Source organism: Psammomys obesus, unplaced genomic scaffold, assembly GCF_907164565.1.
Source record: "Psammomys obesus unplaced genomic scaffold, mPsaObe1.curated_primary_1811, whole genome shotgun sequence".
In the NCBI taxonomy this organism is placed as follows: Eukaryota; Metazoa; Chordata; class Mammalia; order Rodentia; family Muridae; genus Psammomys; species Psammomys obesus.
In genome coordinates, this window is record NW_026590681.1 from 2085419 (window position 1) to 2111321 (window position 25903).

The 25903-nt window shown below is 40.7% G+C and overlaps 1 protein-coding gene across 2 annotated transcripts in view; it reads left to right on the forward strand.

Moving 5' to 3' along the window:
* Positions 1-25903, forward strand: part of Nell1 (neural EGFL like 1) — a 950996-nt gene that overhangs the window by 561154 nt on the left and 363939 nt on the right. For both annotated transcript variants that reach the window (XM_055608364.1, XM_055608365.1), the window contains exon 14: positions 15011-15133. In XM_055608364.1, the coding sequence (XP_055464339.1) occupies positions 15011-15133 (123 nt within the window). The remainder of the gene's footprint in view (positions 1-15010; positions 15134-25903) is intronic.

Below are 25903 nucleotides of genomic sequence, written 5' to 3' on the forward strand. Positions count from 1 at the left end.
GCCAGTTGTCCCTGGCTGGACTGCCAAAACTGTAGGAATCCCTGATCCTTCAGGGGGGCTGCACCCACAGCGTCTGGACCAGAGCAGTGCCTGTAGCCGCCATCCCAGACAGAGACACACAGCTTCTGGTCCAGAGTGAGGCACCCAGCCTCCAGACCAGAACAGTGCCCCCAGGTGCCAAATCAACCTAGGTGCACATTCTCCAGGTCCAGAGCAGAGCAATCAGCCTTTGGCCCAGAGACTTGCTGAGTGCACCTCCCACTTTCTCAGACAGAACTGTGCGCCCCAGGATAACAGACTGAGTTTCCCTGTTGGGAGAAAACCCCATAGCTAGGGAATCAGCAGTTTCTTCAAGAGGACTGTACATGGAAATTTAGTGAGCAGCAGCACACTAAATTTATAACAAGAAACCCAGCAGTGGGGCAGCTGTCTTGAGAAATTTTATGGGTAAGAGGAGATCCCCCCCTGCCTAACATAGACCACAGCTACTACTCAGGGCTATAAACCTGAGGTGAGCACTGGCCATACAGTGACCATAACCAAAAATCAGAGAAGGACTCCTTCAGGAAAAATCATCTTCCGGCCAAGGGGATACTCCCTACCTCAGGACTCCAGGAAGCACAGAAACTAACAGCCAAAACCTAAATCAGCCCAATGGGTAGAGGTCAGCGTAAAGGCTCAACCAACAAAAGACAGAGCAATATGGCATCTCCAGAACCCAGCCATCCAGGGGCGAACAGCCCTGAACAATGCAGCATAATAGAAAAGCAAGAAGAGGACCTTACATCTATGTTGATGAAGAGGATAATAGAGGAGACAAATAAAATACGTAAAGAATTAGAGGAAGATAAAACCAAACAGATCATGGCTATCCGTAAAGAAATGGAGGAAGATAAAGACAAGCAAATTAGGGCCATCCGTGAAGAAATACGGGAAGATGCAGCCAAACAGCTTGTGGCCTTCAGAGAAGAAATAATTAAATCACTGAAAGAAATCAAAGAGACAGAGTTGAAGGAACTAAAAGAAAAAGAGGAAAATACAAGCAGACAGGTGAAGGAAGTAAACAAAACAACTCAAGACCTGAAGATAGAACTAGAAAAATTAAAGAAAACACAAATGGAGGAAATAATGGAGAGGAAGAATTTAGGGAAGAAAACAGGAACTACAGAGGTAAGCATAACCAACAGAATACAAGAAATGGAAGAAAGAATCTCAGGTGTAGAAGATACAATGGAAGAAATCGATGTATCTGTCAAAGAAAATGTGAAATCCAAAAAATTCCTGACACAGACCGTCCAAGAAATCCAAGACAATATGAAAAGACAAAATTTGAGAATAATAGGAATAGAGGAAAAAGAAGACTCCCTTCTCCAAGGCCCAGAAAATATTTTCAACAAAATCATTGAAGAAAATTTCCCCAAGTTAAAGGAGAAGCCAATAAGGATACATGAGGCCTACAGAACACCCAACAAATTTGACCAGAAAAGAAAATCCTCCCGCCACATAATAATCAAAACAGGAAGTATACAGAACAAAGAAAAAATACTAAAAGCTGCAAGGGAAAAAGGCCAAGTAACATATAATGGCAAACCCATTAGAATCACACCTGACTTTTCAACAGAAACTATGAAAGCCAGAAGGGCCTGGACAGATATCATGCAGACCCTAAGAGAACACAGATGTCAACCCAGGCTACTATACCCTGCAAAACTCTCAGTCCTCATAGACGGAGAAAACAAGATATTCAATGACAAAAACAAATTTCAACAATACCTACACACAAATCCAGCATTACAGAAGACACTGGAAGGGAAAATACAACCCAAGAAAATTAGCTTCTGTCAAGAAAACACAGGAAATAATTAACCTTACTACAGCAAAACAAAAAGCAACCAAGCACACAAACTTATGAACACAGCCAACATCAAAATCAAAGGATCTAACAGCCACTGGTCATTAATCTCTCTCAACATCAATGGACTCAACTCTCCAGTAAAAAGACACAGATTAACAGAATGGATACGTAAACAAAACCCAGCAATCTGTTGCATACAAGAAACACACCTAAGACACAAAGATAGACATTACCTGAGGGTAAAGAGCTAGAAGACAGTTTATCAAGCAAATGGACCCAAGAAGCAAGCAGGAGTAGCCATTCTAATATCTGATAAAATAGACTTTCAACCAAAATTAATAAAAAGAGGTGGGGAAGGACACTTCATACTCATCAAGGGAAAATTACAGCAGGAAGACATCACAATCCTGAACATCTATGCCCCAAATACAAGAGCACCCACATTTGTAAAAGAAACATTGATAAAATTTAAACCACATATAGATCCCCACACATTAATAGTGGGAGACTTCAACACCCCACTCTCAACAAAGGACAGGTCAACAAAACAGAAATTAAACAAAGAAACAATATCTCTGACAGAGGTCATGAATCAAATGGACCTCACAGACATCTACAGAACTTTACACCCAAACACAAAAGAATTTACCTTCTTCTCAGCACCTCATGGAACCTTCTCCAAAATAGACCATATAGTTGGTCACAAAGCAAGCCTCAACAGATACAAGAAGACTGAAATAATCCCTTGTATCCTGTCTGATCACCATGGAATAAAGCTGGACTTCAACAACAACAGAAATAGCAAAAAGCCTACACACTCATGGAAACTGAACAACTTGTTACTAAATGACAGCTGGGTCAGGGAAGAAATAAAGAAAGAAATTAAAGCCTTTCTAGAACTCAATGAAAATGAAGACACAACATACCCTAACTTGTGGGACACAATGAAAGCAGTGCTAAGAGGAAAGTTCATAGCACTAAGTGCCTTCAAGAAGAAATTCGAGACAGCTCATTCAAGCAACTTAATGGCCCACTTAAAAACCCTAGAAAAAGAAGAAGCAGACACACCAAAAAGGAGTAGACGGCTGGAAATAATCAAACTCAGGGCTGAAATCAATCAATTAGAAACAAATAAAACAATTCAAAGAATCAATGAAACCAAGAGCTGGTTCTTTGAGAAAATCAACAAGATAGACAAACCCTTAGCCAAGCTAACTAAAAGGCAGAGAGACACCACCCAAATCAACAAAATCAGAAATGAAAAGGGGGACATAACTACAGACACGGAAGAAATCCAAACAATCATTAGGACTTACTTCAAAAGTCTATATGCCACAAAATTTGAAAATCTAAATGAAATGGACAATTTTCTTGATCGATTTGACTCACCAAAGCTGAATCAGGACCAGGTAAATCAACTAAATAGTCCTATATCCCCCAAAGAAATAGAAGCAGTCATCAAAAGTCTCCCATCCAAAAAAAGCCCAGGACCAGATGGCTTCAGTGCAGAATTCTACCAGACCTTCAAAGAAGAGCTAACTCCAATTCTCTTCAAACTATTCCACAAAATAGAAACAGAAGGAACATTACCAAACTCATTTTATGAAGCCACAATCACCTTGGTACCTAAACCTCACAAAGACTCAACAAAGAAAGAGAATTTCAGGCCAATCTCCCTTATGAACATTGATGCAAAAATACTTAACAAAATACTTGCAAACCGGATCCAAGAACACATCAAAGATATTATCCACTATGACCAAGTAGGCTTCATCCCAGGTATGCAGGGGTGGTTCAATATACGGAAATCCATCAATGTGATCCACCATATTAACAAACTGAAAGAAAAAAAAAACCACATGATAATCTCCCTAGATGCTGAAAAAGCATTTGACAAAATCCAACATCCATTCATGTTTAAAGTACTGGAGAGTTCAGGGATACAAGGCACATATCTAAACATAGTAAAGGCGATATACAGCAAGCCTATAGCCAACATCAAACTGAACGGAGAGAAACTTAAAGCAATCCCACTGAAATCAGGGACAAGACAAGGCTGCCCACTGTCTCCATATCTCTTCAACATAGTGCTGGAAGTCCTTGCTAGAGCAATAAGACAGTCGAAGGAGATCAAGGGGATACAGATTGGAAAGGAAGAAGTCAAATTATCACTATTTGCAGATGATATGATAGTATATATGAGTGACCCCAAAAACTCTACCAGGGAACTCCTACAGCTGATAAACACCTTCAGCAAAGTGGCCGGATATAAAATTAACTCAAAAAAATCAGTAGCACTCCTGTATACAAAAGACAAAAGGGCTGAGAAAGAAATTAGAGAAACAACACCATTCACAATAGCCACAAATGACATAAAGTACCTTGGCGTAACCCTAACCAAGGAAGTCAAAGACTTGTATGAAAAAAATTTCAAGTCTCTGAAGAAAGAATTAGAGGAAGATATGAGAAGATGGAAAGATCTCCCATGCTCATGGCTTGGCAGGATTAACATAGTAAAAATGGCCATCTTACCAAAAGCAATCTACAGATTTAATGCAATTCCCATCAAATTGCCAACACAATTCTTTACAGACCTGGAAAGAAAAATTCTCAACTTTGTATGGAATAACAAGAAACCGAGAATTGCTAAAACAATCCTCTACAACAAAATATCTTCTGGAGGTATCTCCATCCCTGATCTCAAGCTGTACTATAGAGCAACAGTTATAAAAACTGCATGGTACTGGCATAGAAACAGAATGGTGGATCAATGGAATCGAACAGAAGACCCAGAAATAAACCCACACACTTACGGACACCTGATTTTTGACAAAGATGCCAAAACCATACAATGGAAAAATGATAGCATCTTCAACAAATGGTGCTGGTCCAACTGGATGTCTACATGTAGAAAAATGAAAATAGATCCATACTTATCACCCTGCACAAAACTGAAGTCCAAGTGGATCAAAGACCTCAACATAAAACCAGACACATTAAATCGGCTAGAAAAAAAAGTGGGGAATACCCTAGAACTCATTGGTACAGGAGAAAACTTCCTGAACAGAACACCAACAGCACAGGCTCTAAGAGCAACAATCAATAAATGGGACCTCATGAAATTGAAAAGCTTCTGTAAAGCAAAGGACACTGTCATCAAAACAAAGCGACTGCCTACAGATTGGGAAAGAATCATCACCAACCCTCTATCTGACAGAGGACTCATATCCAATATATATAAAGAACTAAACAAGCTGAAAAGCAACAAACCAAGTAATCCACTTAAAAAATGGGGAACAGAGCTAAAGAGAGAATTCTCTGCAGAGGAATATCGAATGGCAGAGAAGCACTTAAAGAAATGCTCAACCTCATTAGCCATTAGGGAAATGCAAATCAAAACAACCCTGAGATTTCACCTTACACCCATCAGAATGGCCAAGATGAAAATCTCAAGGGACAACACATGCTGGAGAGGATGTGGAGAAAGGGGAACGCTTCTCCACTGCTGGTGGGAATGTAAACTGGTACAACCACTCTGGAAATCAATCTGGCGCTTTCTCAGACAACTAGGAATAGCGCTTCCTCAAGATCCAGCCATACCACTCCTAGGCATATACCCAAAAGAGGCGCAAGTACACAACAAGGACATTTGTTCAACCATGTTTGTAGCAGCTTTATTTGTAATAGCCAGAAGCTGGAAACAGCCCAGATGCCCCTCAACTGAAGAATGGATGCAGAAACTGTGGTACATCTATACAATGGAGTATTACTCAGCAATGAAAAATAAGGAATCATGAAATTTGCAGGTAAATGGTGGGACCTGGAAAGGATCATCCTGAGTGAGTTGACCCAGAAGCAAAAAGACACTCACGGTATATACTCACTCATATAAACATACAACATAGAATAAACCCACTAAAAGCTGTACATCTAAACAAACTAAGCAAAAGAGAGGACCCTAACTAAAATGTTCAATCCCCATCCTGAAAGGCAAAGAGGATGTACATCAGAAGAAAACGAAAATAGGAAACAACCTCGGAACCCGCTACAGAGGGCCTCTGAAAGCCAGAAGAAAACAGGAAACAACCTTGAAACCTGCCACAGAGGGCCTCTGAAAGCTTCTGCAGTATAGACTGTCAAAGCAGATGCTGAGCCTGATGGCCAACTGATGGGCAGAGTGAATGGATTTTTGTATAAGAAGTGGGAAATAGTAAGAGCTGGAGGGAACGGGAACTCCACAAGCAGAGCAACAGAACAAGATAATTTGAACACAGGGAACTTCCCAGAGACTCATACTCCAACCAAGGACTATTTGTGGAGATGACCTGGAACCCCTGCACAGGTGTAGCCCATGGCAGTTCAGTGTCCAAGTGGGTTACATAGTAATGGGAAGAGGGACTGCCTCTGACATAATCTGATTGGCCTGCTCGTTGATCACTTACCCCTGAGGGGGGAGCAGCCTTACCAGGCCACAGTAGAGGACAATGCAGCCACTTTTGATGAGAACTGATAGACTAAGATCAGAAAGAAGGAGAGGAGGACCTCCCCTATCAGTGGACTTGGGGAGTGGCATGCATGCAGAAAGGGGAGGGAGGGTGGGATTGGCAGGGGAGGAGGGAGGGGCTTATGGGGGGATACAAAATGAATAAAGTGTAATTAATAAAAAATAAATAAAAGATTTAAATTAAAAAAAAAAAAAGAAAAAGGAGAGAGAGAGAAACAAGAACAACAAAAAAACTGCATTGTGTTATAAATAACCTACATCCTTAAGCCCAAATCATATTGTTTCAGAATTTGTATTTAGGAAACTAGGGAAGGTTGTTTAATTGATTTATTTTGTACATAACACATCTCATATGTTGCTATGAAATAAAATAGTGTTTTCAACTAGAGAAGAACAGAATATATCATATCTGAGCCATTTGCAAGATAATCAACATAAGGAATTTTTCTTCTCTGATCTTATTTAGGTCTAGACCCTAGTGAGATTTTACATTTCTGTGAATGCATGGACAGAATATCTTATGTGACCTTTTAGATACATTTAATGGTATTTAGTTTATAGAGAATGACATTCACTACTTTAAAATTGTTATTTTTTTAGTGTGTGTGTAAGGAGCACATGTGCCACAGCATGTGTGGAGGCCAGACCACAAACGACAGGAATTTTTTTTCTCCTTTCACCATGCATCAGGCATCAAACATCAGGCATGGTGACAAGTGCTCACAGAAGCATTTCCAAAACCCAATTATGTACATCCATCACCTCAAAGAGAAAACCTCATGTCCATCAGTGGTCACCCCTATCCACCTAAAATGTGTCATCTGAAACCATGAATCCACTTTCTGTATTCATAAACTTACCTAACTTAACATGTGTTCCTTATGAGGCTGGCTCTTCTCATTTCCTCTATGAATGTTCTCATTTGTGATTCATGTGGTGTTATCTATTAGCACTTCGTCTTGTGTCATCACTGAATAATAAGCCGCGGTGTGATGATGATTTCACATTTACTTTAACCAGTCATTAGCTGACCATCACTTCACCTTTCAGCTGTTATGGAAATTGGAATACAGGTCTTTGTGTAGACATAGGTTTTCTTTTCTCTTGGATGTATTGCTGAGATTGCTATAATAAGCCTTTGTTTCCTAGTTTGAGAAATTGCTAAATTAATTTTCAAAGTGGTTGAAATATTCTATACACCTACTATCAATGTACAATTGATTCAATACCTTCACATTATTTGCCCATTTTATTATTTTCTGTTTTTATAGTCATGGTTATTCTAGTGGGTTTGAAGTAATATTTCAGTTTGGTCTTAAAATTTCCTAAGTACACACATTACTTCATATATTTATTTGCTATCTGTGTATCTTCTTTGAGGAAATCTTCATTGAATACTTTGTGCATATTTACAATGCCATTAAAATTTTAATATTACATTGTAAAAGTTCTTTACATAATCTAGATCCAAAACTTCTAACAGATACATGGCTGAAAAATACTTTATTTCAATTTGTGGATTATGTCTTCAGTAGCATCTGAACCCTCTTTCTTCTTGTCCTGTCTCCTCAGAGTCACCAGGAGAAAGAAATGCAACACTATCCTATGGTCAGCTGCTTCATTGTTTAGCTTCCCTCCTCTCAATCATCTCCACTAGGTCAATAGTACCTTCTTGTCTTAATTCTCCTTGACCCTTTTGCAGCTTTTATCTTCCCTCCCCCTTTCCTCTCTCCTTCCTTCCCTCTTTTTACAAATGAGTATTGGTATTAGCACTTACATTTTAGAAGCTCTGCCAGAGGCTGTAGATAATAAAAAAAAAAAAAAAAGGATATAATTTCTATCCTCAAGAGATTTGTGCTCTAGTAGAGAACGAAGACATCCATCATACATTAATGAATGCAGGAATATGAGTGTGATTAACCCGTGGAGGAGAAGTTCTGGCTATGATATGAAAATGTTACAGGGCAAATGGCTCCAGCCTAGGAAATCTAGTTTTCTTCCTGTGATGGGGTGAAGACTTAATTGAGATATCAAGGACAAGAAAATCCTATGATGTAGGAGGAAGAGGAAAGTGCATATGGACAAGACGGAATGAGGACCTTTTGAAGGAGGAGACAAAGCAGTTTTGGTTGGAACAGAGCAGAGACAGCACCATGCTGTGACTGATGAGTTTTAAAATCTGTCTACTTAAGAACAGCAAGGAGGTGGTTGGATTTTTATTTGTTTGTTTTTAAGCAGCAATGGTAGGATAATCAGATTTTATTTTCCAGAAGATTTCGGTACATGCCATGTGAAGAATGAAGCAGTGGGGGGAAGGGGAGCAGGGCTGTTAGGAAGGTGTACTGAGGCTTAAGCGAGAGGAGCTGTGTTGTGTGAGCAGCTTGGTGGTGGAAATGAAATGGGATTATCCTGGGGGCTGTCAGAAGGAGAAATCTATACTTTTGGTGGATGAGTTATTATAAAGCATCAAGATAAAAGAAGTCATCAAAAAACAAGTAACAACTCCCTGGCTGTTTCTTCTGCTATCGTTGGACAGGGAACACTTTGCTTGAGCCCAAGTTGTGAGTACTAAAGGAAAGAGAACATTTTATTAATTTTACCTACCATCTAGTAAGTGAGTTCAAAAGTCGCAGAAGCATTATAAGTGACAGTAGGACTACTGCGCCGGTAACAGTGATAGGGAAATACCTCCCTCAGAGCACACAAAGCAGCAGTATGTTGTGTTTGGCTTACATTCACTGAGTTATAGCCTTCAGTTAGCCTTCAGCACTGTCTCAGGAGACAGGTCCTGTTGCTTGACGTTTTACTATTAGCAAATGAGATACATAGAGACTGCACAAGCTAGTAAAATGGTCTTAGCTAGAAACTATCAAGCCCACGATCTTCAGCCTTGGATGCCTGATTCTGGAATCAATTTTTCTTCACCTTATATCTTCTTACCTCTCATAAATCCTTACATATGGTGTAGCTTTGGCATTATTTACAGCATTTGGAAAGGCAATTTGATATTTTTAGAAGGAAATCATGTATTACTTGTTTCTCTCCATCAGATAGATTTTTTTTTTCTAGACAGTTTCTCTGTGTAGCTTTGACTGTCCTGGACTCATTTTGTAGACCAGGTATGCCTGGAACTCAGAGATCTGCCTGCCTCTGTCTTCGCAAGTGCTGGAATTACAGGTGTGTGCCACTGTGACCAGTTTGTCAGATACATTTTTAAAGGTCCAGTTGTTTGTAGACTTACCAAGACTTCAGATAATGAGATGGGGGAGCTTCACAAGCTTCAGCCTTTGGGACAGAGCCAGACTTTCTGGAAGTATTAGGGGAGCCTTGGGAATCCAGGAGCCTTACAGAAGATGCTTGTTTGATCTTTTGCAAGATGAGACCACTTTCACTTGTCATGCTTTTACTCTGGCAATACCCAGGTGGCTTCCAATCACTGCTCAGTGTTGGAATGATTCACCTGGTATGAATATTCTCAAATCTGAACACTCACTCACTCATATTTTGATGCTTGGTAGATTGTTCAATGTATTTTTAAAAATCACTTCCTTCATTATAAAATGAGAAAAATTCTCCTGGTTGTTGGGTGAATTAAATGAAATGTAGTTCAGTGTTTAGAATTCCCTTGGTTCAATACTGTTATCTAAATGTTGGTAGATAAAGAGAGGACTTCAAAATGTCCCATGATTATGATACGAGTTTCTTCAAAGTTAATTGGTATTGGTGACAAAATGTGAAAATATCGCAATGCAGTATTGCATAGTTGTTTCTACAGTGGAATACAATAAACTACACACTAAGTGAAATTCACATGGTCTAAGAGAGCAGATATGGAAAAGATTTTTAAATTTATTTTTTATTATCATATATTACAATTTATTCTATTTGTATCCTGGCTGTGGCCCCTCACTTGTCTCCTCCCAATCCCACTATCCCTCACTCTTCTCCCCCTGTGCCCCTTCCCTAGTCCACTGATAGGGGAGGTCCTCCTCCCCTTCTATTCAACCCTAGCCTATTCTAACCTAGCCCAGGACTGGTTGCATTGTCTTCCTCTGTGGCCTGGCAAGGCTACACCCCTGAAGGGGAAGGAGAGAGCCTGACACTGAGTTCATGCCAGAGAAAGCCCCTGCTCCCCTTACTAGGGACCTCACTTGGAGACTGAATCTATGGGCTAAATCTGAGCAGGGGTTTTAGAAATTCTTCCTGCATTGTTCTTGGTTGGGATATCATTCTCTTCAGGGACCTCAGGGCTTAGTTCTTTTTGGCTCTGTTGAAGCTCTTTTTGAAGCTGCTGTCCCCTCAAGGTCTTTCTGTCTCCTCCTTCTTTCATAAAATTTCATCTGTTCTGCCCAAAGTTTGGCTCTGAGTCTCAGCCTCTGCTTTGATAACTCAATCAGTAGAGTCATTTAGAGGGCTGTTATAGGCTCCTGTCTCGTTCCCTGTCTTCTGTTTTTAATGGCTATCATGTTTGCCCTTCTGAATGAAGATTGAGCATCTTCCCTAGGGTCTTCCTTGTTGTTTAGTTTCTTTCGGAGTATAGATTTAAGTATGTTTATCCTATATCATATGTCTAATAACCACTTATAAGTGAGTATATACCATGTGTGTCTTTCTTCTTTTGGTTTCCCTCAAGATGATCTTTTCTAGTTTCCACCATTTGCCTGCAAATTTCCTTATTTTTAATAGCTGAGTAGTATTCCATTTTGTAAATGAACCATAATTTTTGAAACCATTCCTCCATTGAGGGACATCTAGTTTGTTTCCAAATTCTACCTATTAGGAATAGAGCTTCTATGAACATGGTTGAACAAATGTCCTTGTATGGTTGAATATATTTTGGATATATCCCTAGGAGTGGTGTAGCTGGATCTTGAGGTAGCACTTTCCTAATCTTCTAAGAAAGTGCCAAATTGATTTCCAAAGTGGTTGTACAAGTTTACATTCCCACCAGCAATTGAGGAGGGTTCTCCTTTCTTCACATCCTCTCCAGCATGTATTGTCACTTGAGTTTTTGATCTTAGCCATTCTGATGGGTGTAAGGTGAAATCTCAGGGTCTTTTTGATTTCCACTTTCCTGATATCTAAGGACGTTGTGCATTTCTTTAAGTGTTTCTCTGCCATTCGATATTCCTCTATTGAGAATTCTGTTTAGCTCTGTACCCCAGTTTTTAATTGGTTACTTGGTTTGTTGCTGTTTAACTTCTTAAGTTCTTTGTATATTCTGTACATCAGCCCTCTGTCAGATACAGTGTTAGTGAAGATCCTTTCCCAATTTGTGGGCTATCCTTTTGTTCTAACCACAGTGTCCTTTGCTTTACAAAAGTTTTGCAGTTTCATGGGGTCCCATTTGTTGATTTTTTATCTTAACAATCAATAAATGGGACTGTGCTGTTGGTGTTCTGTTCAGGAAGTTGTCTCCTGTGCCAATGAGTTCTAGGCTATTTTAACAGGTTTAGTGTGTCTGGTTTTATGTTGAGGTCTTTGATCCACTTAGACTTTAGTTTTGTGCAGGGTGATAAGTATGGATCTGTTTGCATTTTTCTACATGTAGATATCCAATTAGACCACACCATTTGTTGAATATACTATCTTTTTTCCATTGTATTGTTTTTGGCTTCTTTGTAAAAAATCAACTATCTGTAGGTGTGCAGTTTTATTTTTGGATCTTGTATTTGATTCCATTGATCCACCATTCTGTTTCTATGCCAGTACCATGCAGTTTTTATTACTGTTGCTCTATAGTACAGCATGAGATCAGGGATGGAGATAACTCCAGAAAATCTGTTATTGTACAGGATTGTTTTAGCAATTCTGGGTTTGGTTTTTTATTTTTCCATGAGAAATGGAGAATTGTTCTTTCAAGTTCTGTAAAGAATTGTTTTGGTATTTTGATGGGGATTGCTTTAAATCTGTAGATTGCTTTTATAGCCACTTTCACTATATTAATCTTACCGATCCATGAGCATGGGAGATCTTTCTGTCTTCTGATATCTTCTTCAATTTCTTCCTTCAGAGACTTGAAGGTTTTTTCATACATGTCTTTCACATGCTTGGTTAGAGTCACCCCAAAGTACTTTATATTATTTGTGGCTATTATAAAGGGTGTTGTCTCCCTAATTTCTTTCTTAGCCCTTTTGTCTTTTGTATACAGGAGGGCTACTAATTTTTTTTGAGTTAATATTATATTCACTCACTTTGCTGAAGGCATTTATCAGCTGAAGGAGTTCTCTGGTAGAGTTTTTGGGATCACTTATATATACTATCACGTCATCTGTGAATAGCGCTACTTTGACTTCTTCCATGGAAAGGATTTTAAAAATGTGAGTTTGAAGTGTTATTTAAAGCTAGGCATGGCTATATTTATTCTGACCACATGGAGGGGGAGTATTTTGAGTCAGAAAAGCAATATGATAAACCTACATAGAACAAGAATAAAGTTCTAGTGCCAGGAAAGCAATGGTATCAGCTCATTGCACAAGAGAATTGTCCTCTCAGATCCTGAGTGACAGGAGCAGTAGCCAAGGATGGACTTGACTTTGAAATATTTGATGACCCTCACCTCACACACACTATTCTTTTATTTTGAGAGTTTGTAGGAAACTCTAACTTAGAAAACTACCCCTACTCTCGAAAGGCAATTTTATATGTTCCTGCACGAAGCATATTCTCTCCTGTCGATGAAATGACTTCTCTGTCATGAATTCTCATTCCAGGTTGTGTGTTCCTCTTAGCATGACCACAGGTGCTTGTCCAAATAATTCAGAGTTATGCCCATTGTCCTGATACCATTAGCAGAGCAGTGATTGCTCTAGTTATGTCCTGGTGGCTGGAAGAAGTATATTCACCTACTTAACCCTGTTTCACTTCTCCTAGGTGCTTGTTTTAGCACATAGATTACAATAATTATTATGTGATTAATTTACATAGGAGATTGTAAATCCTAGAGTCTGTATCTTTACCTTGATGTTCTGAGTGTCATCTCATGTTGTGTCTACATATCCTAGATGGTTGGTAGTGTGTAATCAGCATTGGACATCTTTGGGCTTCTCCTATTCTGAAGCATGCTAGAGATGGCTTTTTCTCAGGCTAGAAGTCTTTCCTTCTAAATTTCACCCTCTCTTCTCACTCCTTTCTGATATTTCTGATTGGTCTTTATGCCTCAAGAGGTATTCTCTTTGGAAAATATGAAGTATCCAATGAACCAGATATTTTTCTATGTAAACTCTAGCTTTTGTGAGATTTAACCTTTCTCATGGTGAAGGTCTTGTTAGGAAATTTAAAACAAGAAATTAACAAAGAAAAACATTTCAATGATTACTACATCGATTTAGCACTTCACTTTACAAAGTATATTAGATTTAAAATTTTTTTTATTCCAACTAGTGCTATTCTTTGACTTCCTAGCTGGAGTTTACTCTCTTGATTACAACCTTTTATGATTTTAATAACTTCACTTGACTCCTTTCCTGCAATGTTTAAGAAGTTATTGATAATAGCAGATTGTGAGAGAAATAAAGGGCATACACTTTTTTTACATTGCTTATTTATAGAGTAGTCATTTTCACAACTATACCTCTGGGCTATGTGAGGGGAGGGTAGTTACTTATGAGAGCTGGTCTCAAACTTGGGCAATACAGCTACACTGTAGTGTAGCTATCTCAGTCTTCTTCCTGAGTTGCTTTTACCCCAGGTGCTTCAGTATCATATAACTCCTTGCTCCACAGGTTACTGCTGAGGCCTATAATAATGAGTAACTTGGAGAATTAGCCCTGTGAAAGGACTCATCAGAGTCCTGAATGCCATGCCCTTTCCAACTCACAGTAGGCCTCCTGTTATCCTTTGGAAGTGCTTGTTGGCAAATGCTCTTTGGCAGGCTTTGTTAGCTGGGCCTTCTTCTTTGGATACACTCTCTCTGTATAAACAAAACTATGTCTCAAAAGAAAAGCAAGGGAAGGAGTAAAGAGAGGGGAATGAAGGAGGGAGGGAGGGAAGAGAGAGGGGAAGAGACTATGTGTACTATAGACAGTGGCTTTTCTGGGCTTGGCCTCTCTTGTCCTTGATGCACTTGAATGTTTGTAACTGTAAAAATGGGTTATTATATTCCCATTTCAGGCAAGAAACCACTAGTCTTGTCAATCAATTTATGGTGTCACTCAGTTGCCACACCCTGCACTGAGACACTGTTTGTCCAGGAGTGGCTGTGCTGGACTTCTCCTGTATGAACTTAGTAATCTCTGAAAAGATCTTTGGTTGCCATGATTTGGGTGAAAGAGTGTTACTGGAACCTGGTATTGCATGTCCAGGCTGTTTAGAATCTTTTTTAGAAACATGAGAGCTGGTCACAAAGGAAATTCTCCAGTACAGATTGATGATCATTCCCTAAAACTTAAATATCAACATATGGTAGGTTCCATGGCTTCTCTAGGACAAAGACAGTAGATCCAAAGAGGAAGTCCTTATATATCCCAGGCTTGCCTCAAACTTGACATCCTCTTTCCTCAGTCCTTCTCCCAAGTGCTATAATCAAAGGCCTGATTCACACTGACTGGCTAGTCACTGCCATTCTTGTTGGTGAGTTCCAGAATACTTCCTCAGTTTAGCTGTTTCTACTCTTATAAAGACATCTTCTCTCCTTCTCTCCCACCCTGCAGAGCATGATGATTGTGGCAGTGGACAGCACAACTGTGACAAAAATGCCATCTGCACCAACACAGTCCAGGGACACAGCTGCACCTGCCAGCCGGGCTATGTGGGAAATGGCACCATCTGCAGAGGTAGGCTTTCTGCATTGTGGGGCACCTCCACCTGCCTGCCCACCAGGGCTTGTGATGTTTATGATGGAGATTCCTGCTGTCACTGAGGTAACTGAACACAGCTGGTTCCTGCTTCCGGTCTGTTTGCTGGCCAGGGCACTGTAAATGGAAGAAAAGCATTGGCAGCTTTGTGGCTGTGGATATGGGTCTGGTACAGTTCCACATATAGATTTAGCCCTCCAGTTTTGCCTCTTAGAGGAAATTGGAACTAACGATGGAAGATCCAATTCTTGTGGGAATTTGGGTCCAGGTGAGCTATGCTCAGAGAACAAGAGGGTACTAGTCCTGCTCACGTTTAGGGCATCTGTTTGACTGAGAAACTTAACACTTAGAAATGATGGTTAGAGCTCAGTTGGTGCTCTGGTACTCTGTCTTTGTGTATATTTGTGCTCATCTTCATGTCCTTCTTTCAGTCTTATGAGAATGAGGGGCCTCGTCCCTGGTTTATCCCTACTGGCCACTCACTAGCCACACACATTTTTTTCTACAGAAGCACATGGATCCTGCCAGTCCTTGAACATGGCCATCCTCTCAGCCTTCATAGAGGTCACCTCCCTTATGCCTCTACTCTGATGTCCACATATCCCTGGCGTACCCCTAGTGTTCCCAAGCCCAAACCTTGCTCATTTGCTTTTCATAAAGACCCTGACTGGACTCTACATGTTACACCTTTGTGTTTGTCTCCGTGTTATTTGCCTTGTCAGGAGGGTGGAAGCCCTCAGTGGCAAATAAGTGGCCCTATATTCACGGCTCAATGTCTAGGAAGAGGATGTGCCTGGCATACGAGAGCCGTTCATCAACTATAGTCAGCACAATCAACCAAAGAGGAAAGATAATACCACTTCCCTCTTTCTCACCTTCCCTTCCTCCATCTCTTCCTCCCCTAACTAGAAACTAAAAAGAAAGCAGAAAGCAAAGATAGTTATAATCACAATGTATAACTTTTATAATAAAATTTTGCTCACATATTTGATAAACAGACTGAAGCACTGCACGCCAAGCAGTACATGTTGCTAAATACCTTGGAATTCAGGGTTAAATGGACAAGATGCTTACAGACAGTTCCAAATGAGATTAGCATAGCCTGACCCAAGGGTTAAGGTTCTGAGTGGGAGAGTGTTTATCTGCCTTGCCAGCCAGGCATTAGTGTTGAAATGGAAATCAGGCTTTAACTAAGCAGTTGTCAATATGTAGCTGATAGACTAAGCCTTCTTTCTTATCTGTCATTAGCTGGATAAAATCTGGTTATCCTGGAAAGCATTCTTGTCTCAGTGGCTGATAATATTGGCATTTATTTTGTGACTACACAGTGATTGTGAATTTTATGTTTGGACACCAAAAAAAAAAAAAAAAAAAAAACAAAAACAAAAACAAAAAAAAAAGGAGCCAAGATGGCGACTAGCACACACAGTTTCCGAGCTGTGGAGGAGATAAAGTTCTGAGCTGATGTGTGGAAGAACTTCTGAAGCCAGGGAAACAACGGAGAGACTTTCTAAACAACAGGGAACATCGCAGGAGGTGAAAACCTTGGTCTCGGGTCACCCACGGACTTGATTGGGGAAGGTGAGAAACGATCCTTTGATCTCTCGGCACTCCCCTCCCCCAGACCTCCCTCCTCCTCAGCACAGGCACAGCCGACTCGCCTTTCTCAGCGCAGACCTAACTGCCTGGGGCCTGCAGCCACTGAGGCGGAGCCCCAAGCCCTTTATCGGCAAAGGCCAGCAGTACTGTGTCTCGGAGTCCCAGATTCACTAGCGGCGGCTGCACCATCCTCCCAGGGCCCGAGTCTGCTAGACGCCATACTAGCTCCGCAGGAGCACCATCACTGTTGGTACGGCCCGCCCAATCCCACAGTGACAGAGAATTCGCTATATAATCACCAAAACCAGACAAAAACGCCATACAAGCTAGACACACCAGGCGCTGGGCCTCCGAAGCTTGGAGAGCACAGTAAAGAGACCCCAGGACTTCCCAGAAAGCATCTGGACTAGCAACCCAGTCTCCAGTTACAGCGGGACTTTCTAACCTGGCGGCGGAGCAGCACTGAGCTGGCGGGGCACATCAGCCCTCCAGTTTAAGACTAACCAGGGCCAAACCAGAGAACAGAAAGGCTGATTACCCCGATTCCCACTGACGTGACCACCCTGAAATCTCCAGCTGCAGCAAGACCTCATAACCTGGCAGTGACAGCAGCACGGAACTGGCGGAGCACATCAAAGAAGCAGGGCCAAACCAGAGAGCAGAGAGCCCAGATACGCCGATCTCTGCCAAGTGTCCTGCCTGTAAGTGAGTGCACCCTTGAGAATCTGCAGCTCCACTGATCCTGGGTTCTGCTAAAACAGAAGCCAGGCATCGAACCCCCTCCCACCCATATACCCACTTTGGGAAACAGAGGGGCACTTGGAACATTGAAGTTCCTGCTCTGTGGGTCTAATTGAGGAGTTAAGGCAGTTAATGCCAGAAATTGCGCTGCGATCATCACTAGCGCCTGCGACATATACATTGCAGAGCCCCTCCCACACACTCAAGGGTTCAACATTAGCCATCACTCTGTCCCTCGAGACACACGCCCACACCCACTTACACACACACACATATATACACACACACGCACGCACGCTTGCATTTGCCTCTGTTTGCGCCTGCGTACTTTCCTCCCACAGGTACAGCTAGTCCTCAGCATACGCTAAGGACACGGGACCTCTCTCAACTTCCTGAAGAATTCTCCAGACTCGAGAGAGAGACAGTACCAGTCTGATCGGCAGAATCCAAAAACAAACAGGGAAGGTCTCAGACAAGCCAATGGCCAGGGGTAGGCGAAAGAACACTTCCAACATAAATCAGGACATCATGACTTCACCAGCAAACCCCAAAATCGATGGATACTCCAATTCATCAGAAGCACAGGAAAATGACCTTAAAGCCATGCTTGCTCAATTATTTGAGGCTTATAAGGAGGAAATGAACAAATCTTTCAAAGAGTTGGCCAGTCAATTGGAGGTAAAGAAAGAAGAAATAGACAAAACCCTTAAAGAAACACAGGCAAACATAGCCAAACAAATAGAGGCACAAGTAGAGAAAAAATTAGTGGCATACAAAAAGGAAATGAACAAAGAAATAGAGTCCATCGTAGAGAGACAGGAATCCAAATTCAAACACATAAAAGAAATGGTGCAAGGCATGAAAACAGAATTAGAATCAATAAAGCAAACACAAAATGAGAAAACTCTTGAGCTGGAGAACTTGGAGAAAAGATCAGGAACCACAAAAGTAAGCATCACCAACAGAATACAAGAGATGGAAGAGAGAATCTCTGGAGCTGAAGACACACTTGCAGAAATTGATACTTCTCTCAAAGAAAAAGTAAAATCAGAAAAATTCCAATCACAAAATATCCAAGAAATCAAGGATGCTATGAAAAGACAAAATCTAAGAATAATAGGAATTGATGAAAAAGAAGACTCCAGGCTCCAAGGTCCAGAAAATATTTTCAAAAAAATCATAGAAGAAAATTTTCCCAACTTAAAGAAAGAGATGTCCATAAATATACAAGAGGCCTACAGAACACCAAATAGACTAGACCAGAAAAGAAACACATCACGTCACATCATAGTCAAAACACTAAATCTACAGAACAAAGAAAAGATATTAAAAGCAGCAAGGGAAAAAGGCCAAGTAACATATGAAGGTAGACCTATCAGAATCACACCAGACTTCTCATCAGAAACTATGAAAGCCAGAAGGGCCTGGGCAAGCATCATGGAGACTCTAAGAGATCACAAATGTCAACCGAGACTACTATACCCTGCAAAGCTTTCAATCAACATAGATGGAGAAAACAAAATATTCCATGACAAAACTAAATTTACGCAATATCTATACAGCAAACCAACCCTACAGAAGATACTAGAAGGAAAACTCCAATCCAACGAAAACGAATTCACCCAAGAAAACAGGGCATACAGATAACATCCCAACAAAAATGAAAAGAAAACAAGCAATGAAACAAGGTAAGATCATCGACTCCATTACAAAAGGAACTAACATGCATTGGTCAATATTATCTATCAATATTAATGGACTCAACTCACCAATAAAAAGACACAGGCTAACAGAATGGTTACGGAAACAGGACCCAACATTCTGTTGCATCCAAGAAACACACCTATGCAACAAAGATAAACACTACCTCAGAGTAAAGGGCTGGAAAAATGTTTTTCAAGCAAATGGTTCCAGAAAACAAGCTGGAGTAGCCATCCTAATATCTAATAAAATAGACTTTCAACCCAAGTTAATCAAAAAAGATAAGGAGGGCCACTATATTCTCATCAAAGGAAAAATCCAACAAGAGGACATCACAATTTTGAATATCTATGCCCCAAATACAAGAGCACCTACATTCGTAAATGAAACAATATTAAAGCTTAAATCATACATTGATCCTAATACCTTAATAGTGGGAGACTTCAACACCCCACTCTCATCAAGGGACAGATCAACCAGACAGACACCAAATAGGGAAATAAAAGCACTCACAGAATCCCTAAATCAAATGGACCTAATAGATGTCTACAGATCTTTTCACCCAAACTCAAAAGAGTACACCTTCTTTTCAGCACCACACGGAACCTTCTCCAAAATAGACCATATAGTTGGTCACAAAGCAAGCCTCAACAGATACAAAAGGATTGAAATAATCCCTTGTATACTATCTGACCACCATGGACTAAAGCTGGACATCAACAACAACAGAAACAACAAAAAGCCGACACGCACATGGAAACTGAACAACTTACTACTCAATGACAGCTGGGTCAAGGAAGAAATAAAGAAAGAAATTAAAGACTTTCTAGAATTCAATGAAAATGAAGGCACAACATACCCAAATTTATGGGACACATTGAAAGCAGTGCTCAGAGGAAAATTTATAGCACTAAGTGCCTACAAGAAGAAATCTGTAACATCACATACAAACAACTTAATGGCCCAACTGAAAAACCTAGAAAAAAAAGAAGCAGATACACCCAAGAGGAGCAGACGGCTGGAAATAATCAAACTAAGGGCAGAAATCAATCAATTAGAAACAAATAAAATTATCCAAAGAATCAATGAAACAAAAAGCTGGTTCTTTGAGAAAATCAACAAGATAGACAAACCCTTAGCCAAACTAACTAAAAAGCAGAGAGAAACCATACAAATCAGCAAAATCAGACAGGAAAATGGGGACATAACTACAGACACTGAGGAAATCCAAACGATTATTAGGTCATACTACAAAAGCCTATATGGCACAAAATTTGAAAATCTAAATGAAATGGATAACTTTCTTGACAGATTCCATCTACCAAAATTAAGTCAAGATCAGGTAGAAAGACTGAATAGTCCTATATCTCCCAAGGAAATTGAAGCAGTCATTAACAGTCTCCCCTCCAAAAAAAGCCCTGGACCAGATGGCTTCAGCGCAGAATTCTACAAGACCTTCAAAGAAGTACTAACACCAATTCTCCTCAAACTATTCCATAAAATAGAAACAGAAGGAACACTACCAAACTCATTCTATGAAGCCACAGTCACTTTGATACCTAAACCACACAAAGATCCAACCAAAAAAGAGAACTTCAGACCTATCTCTCTTATGAACATTGATGCAAAAATACTCAATAAAATACTTGCAAACCGAATCCAAGAACACATCAAAGATATCATCCACCATGATCAAGTAGGCTTCATCCCAGGAATGCAAGGGTGGTTCAACATACGGAAATCCATCAATGTAATCCACCACATAAACAAAATGAAGGAGAAAAACCACATGATCATCTCCTTAGATGCTGAAAAAGCATTTGACAAAGTCCAACACCCATTTATGTTTAAAGTCTTGGAGAGATCAGGGATACAAGGCACATACCTAAAGATAGTAAAGGCAATATACAGCAAGCCTATAGCCAACATCAAACTCAATGGAGAGAAACTTAAAGCAATCCCACTGAAATCAGGGACAAGACAAGGCTGCCCACTCTCTCCATATCTCTTTAACATTGTACTTGAAGTCCTAGCCAGAGCAATAAGACAACTAAAGGAGATCAAGGGGATACAAATCGGAAAGGAAGAGGTCAAAGTGTCACTATTTGCAGATGATATGATAGTATACATGAGCGAACCCAAAGATTCAACCAGAGAACTTCTTCAGCTGATAAACACCTTCAGCAAAGTGGCAGGATACAAAATCAACTCAAAAAAATCAGAAGCCCTCTTGTATACCAAAGACAAAAAGGCCGAGAAAGAAATTAGGGAAACAACACCCTTCACAATAGCCACTAATAACATAAAGTACCTTGGTGTGACTCTAACCAAGCAAGTGAAAGACCTGTTTGAGAAAAACTTCAAGTCTTTGAAGAAAGAAATTGAAGAAGATCTCAGAAGATGGAAAGATCTCCCGTGCTCATGGATTGGTAGGATTAACATTGTGAAAATGGCCATCCTGCCAAAAGCAATTTACAGATTCAATGCAATTCCCATCAAAATACCAACTCAATTCTTTACAGACCTTGAAAAAAAGATTCTCAGCTTCATATGGAGAAACAAAAAACCCAGAATCTCCAAAACAATTCTGTACAACAACAGATCATCTGGAGGTATCTCCATTCCCGATCTCAAGCTGTACTACAGGGCAACAGTAATAAAAACTGCATGGTATTGGCATAGAAACAGAAAGGAGGATCAATGGAATCGCATAGAAGACCCAGAAATAAACCCACACACCTATGAATACTCAATATTTGACAAAGAAGCCAAATCCATTCAATGGAAAAAAGACAGCATCTTCAACAAATGGTGCTGGACCAACTGGATGTCTACATGCAGAAAAATGAAAATAGACCCATATTTATCACCCTGCACAAAACTAAAGTCCAAGTGGATCAAGGACCTCAACATAAAACCAGATACTCTACATCAGCTGGAAAAAAAAGTGGGAAACAGCCTAGAACTCATTGGCACAGGAGACAACTTCCTGAACAGAACACCAACAGCACAGGCTCTAAGAGCAACAATCAATAAATGGGACCTCATGAAACTGAAAAGCTTCTGTAAAGCAAAAGACACTGTCATCAAAACAAATAGACAGCCTACAGATTGGGAAAGAATCTTCACCAACCCTTTATCTGACAGAGGGCTAATATCAAGTATATATAAAGAACTAAAGAAGCAGAAAAGCAACAAACCAAGTAATCCACTTAAAAAATGGGGAACAGAGCTAAACAGAGAATTCTCGAAAGAGGAACATCGAATGGCAGAGAAACACTTAAAGAAATGCTCAACCTCATTAGCCATTAGGGAAATGCAAATCAAAACGACCCTGAGATTTCACCTTACACCCATCAGAATGGCCAAGATGAAAAACTCAAGTGATAGCACATGCTGGAGAGGTTGTGGAGAAAAGGGAACCCTCCTCCATTGCTGGTGGGAATGTAAACTGGTTCAACCACTCTGGAAGTCAATCTGGCGCTTTCTCAGACAACTAGGAGTAGTGCTACCTCAAGACCCAGCTATACCACTCCTAGGTATATACCCAAAATTTGCTCAAGTACACAACAAGGACATTTGTTCAACCATGTTCGTAGCAGCTTTATTTGTAATAGCCAGAACTTGGAAACAACCCAGATGTCCATCAACGGAGGAATGGATACAGAAATTGTGGTATTTTTACACAATGGAATACTACTCAGCAATCAAAAAGGAGGAAATCATGAAATTTGCAGGCAAGTGGTGGGATCTAGAAAAGATCATTCTGAGTGAAGTATCCCAGAAGGAGACAAACTTGGTATATACTCGCTTATATAGACCTACAAGACATGATAAACATAATGAAATCTACACACCTAAAGAAGATAATCAAGAAAGTGGACACAGGCGAAGGTGATTAATCCTCATTTAGAAAGACAAATGGGATGTGCCTTGAACTTATGACAGGAGTCTACCACAAAAGGCATCTGAAAGACTCTACCTAGCAGTGTTTCAAAGCAGACACTAAGACTCATAACCAAACCCTCGGCAGAGTGCAGGGAATCATATGAAAGAAGGGAAGTTAGTATGATATGGAAAGGATAGGAGCTCTACAAGGACCAAATATATCTGGGCACAGGGTCTTTTCTGAGACTGAAACTCAACCAAGGACCATCTATGGATATAACCTAGAACTTCTGCTCGGATGTGGCCTGTGGTAGCTCAGTAACCAAGTAGTTTTCCAAAGTAAGGGGGACACGGACTATTTCTAACAGGATCTTAAGGGCAGGCTGTTTGACACCTCCCCCCAGGGGAGGAGCAGTCTGTTAGGCCACAGAGGAGGACTTTGCAGCCAGCCCTGAAGATACCTGATAAAACAGGGACAGATGAAATGGGAGGAGGTCCTCCCCTATCAGGGGACTTGGAAAGGGGCAGGGAGGAGACCAGGGAGGGAATGTGGGGTTGGGGAGGGAATGAGGGAGCGGGATACAGCTGGAACACGGAGTTAAGAAAATGTAACTAAAAAGAAAAAATAAAAAAAAATAAAAAAAAAAAAACAAAAAAAACAAAAAAAAAAACAAAACAAAACAGAGTTAAGACAGGGCCCCAGAGGACTCATCATTTAAAAATGAAAACGATTTAAACAAATGCTTCCAATCCAAGTGGTACAATTTACAAAGCAGCATTGGCTCATACAAAAGAGGCTCATAAGAATTATGAAAATATTGAACCTTGTGTTAGGCTTGTGTATGCTTTAGTATTCCTTTGCTTGCGAGCAACAGGCTGTGATTTGCAGAGCCCAGAGCCAAATGGAAATTTGGACTGCCCTACAAAAGCAGGCAAAGCTTGCTCCTTAAAAACACCCAAATATTTGTTCTCCTTGGTGCTGAGAACTGACCGTTCAGTGTTGCTTCCTGGGGCATGGAGACAGACTCTGTGTGGCTGATGACCCATAGGATAGCTGTGTGTCTTTCCTGCAGTATGGCATCCTCATATGTGTATGGCTCTCACATCCTGACCTTGCTTGAGGCAGAGAACTCTAATCAAACATTCCCTCTTCCTGAGAATTCATATCCTAAATCCACAGCAGACCGGATTCTCAAGGATGTGATGATCTCTGCTGCAGTTCCCTGGAAGTCTGCATCATGCCCTGTGTTCTTGACATCCAGCACCTAGGAGGGTGCCGTCGTTCTTATTCTGGAAATAGCACAGCATGCATGTTCAATCCCAACCCTTTCACTGTCTGTTAGCAGAAGCTTTTAAGCTATTTTGGTAAGATGAGAGGCAGGGAGGCATCTGGAGGGACTACATTTGAACTAAAGATTTTAAGGGCATCCAACCCAGCCTCTTGTCTTATCCCCGAGCTGGGAAGCAGGAGGGTACGCAGGCACATTGAATGCATGTAGCCTTGCTCATTCTTCATGTCTGTACTAAGAATCAGTGTGTCCAGGGGTACACCCATTTTGGGTCTTATTGGTCCCTATGTGGAACAAATTCATGTGGGTGAAGCTAGAACTTGGCAGTGGTGGTTATAGAACGCCAGACCCTGAGTGTGGAGCTCTTCTAGGTGATGTATATGTGAAGTTGGTCCTACGTGGCATGAACTAGAATTAATTGAAACCAAAAAAAAAGGTTTTGCAGGAATGTCACAGAACCTAAGGGCAGAAAGGAGCCTGGGATTGGGGATAACTGCCCCATGGGATATAGTACTAGGATCACCTGTACTTGTGTTTCTCTTGTGGTTTGGATCTTTGTTCTTATCTCTCACTACAGACTGGGATTCTGTTTGTCTCAGGGGGCAGGTTTGATCAGGGAACTTGATGTGGTCATTCTCTTCAAGCTGACTTTGCAGCAGATATGTTATGAAAACTGTTAACTCACTGATTAATTTTGAGAACTGTTGTGGTTTGAGAAGAGACTAGAAATGGTAGGTCTCTCCCCTCCCTCCCAGTACCAACTGACAGGAAGATAAAGAAATCAAGCACATAGAAGCTGAACTGCCAATGGGAAGCTTCCTCTAGCTCCTTGGGGCAGCAGGAAAACCCAGAATGGGTGACCCTATGGGCACATGGATCCCTAATGCAGAGGTGAGACAGAACTGGGAGGCGTAGGTCCAACATGGCCACATCCTCTCTCTAACTCCCTGGTGTTCACAGAAGACTGTGAGAGTAAGTCAAGAGGCCAGGTGAGATTGCTCAGGACAGCATGTCATATGGTGTGTCAACACCTCTCCTTCACACTTTTTCATACTCCTGATCACTAAGATGTGGAAAAATATTTGTGCCTGCCCTCTCACCAGTTCTCTGATATATATATATATTAGGAGTCTTCTATAAAATACGTAATGGATTATATGGAAATCAGAGCTGAGGGGCTAAGTGCAGACTCCTATTATCACCTTTGTATCCTGATAGTCTCTCTGAAGAATACTCGAAGGCTAGCAGGAGCACTTGCTAAAACTTTCCCAGAATTTCAGGAACTGATAGGTTGCGATACCTTTGCGGTATCTATTAATACTCTTCATTTGTCTATAGAAGTGAATTAATTAATCTTCCCCTTCCAGGAGTTTATTTTCAGGTATCCCAGGGGACGCTTTAGTGATTCTATAAATATGGAGATACAGACATATCTAGTTACTTTCCCAGTCCTGATGTTACCATCCTGATGCCTGAGGCTTGGTAATCTTTTTTTTTGTTTGTGTCCAAGAAGCTCTCTGAACACTACCTC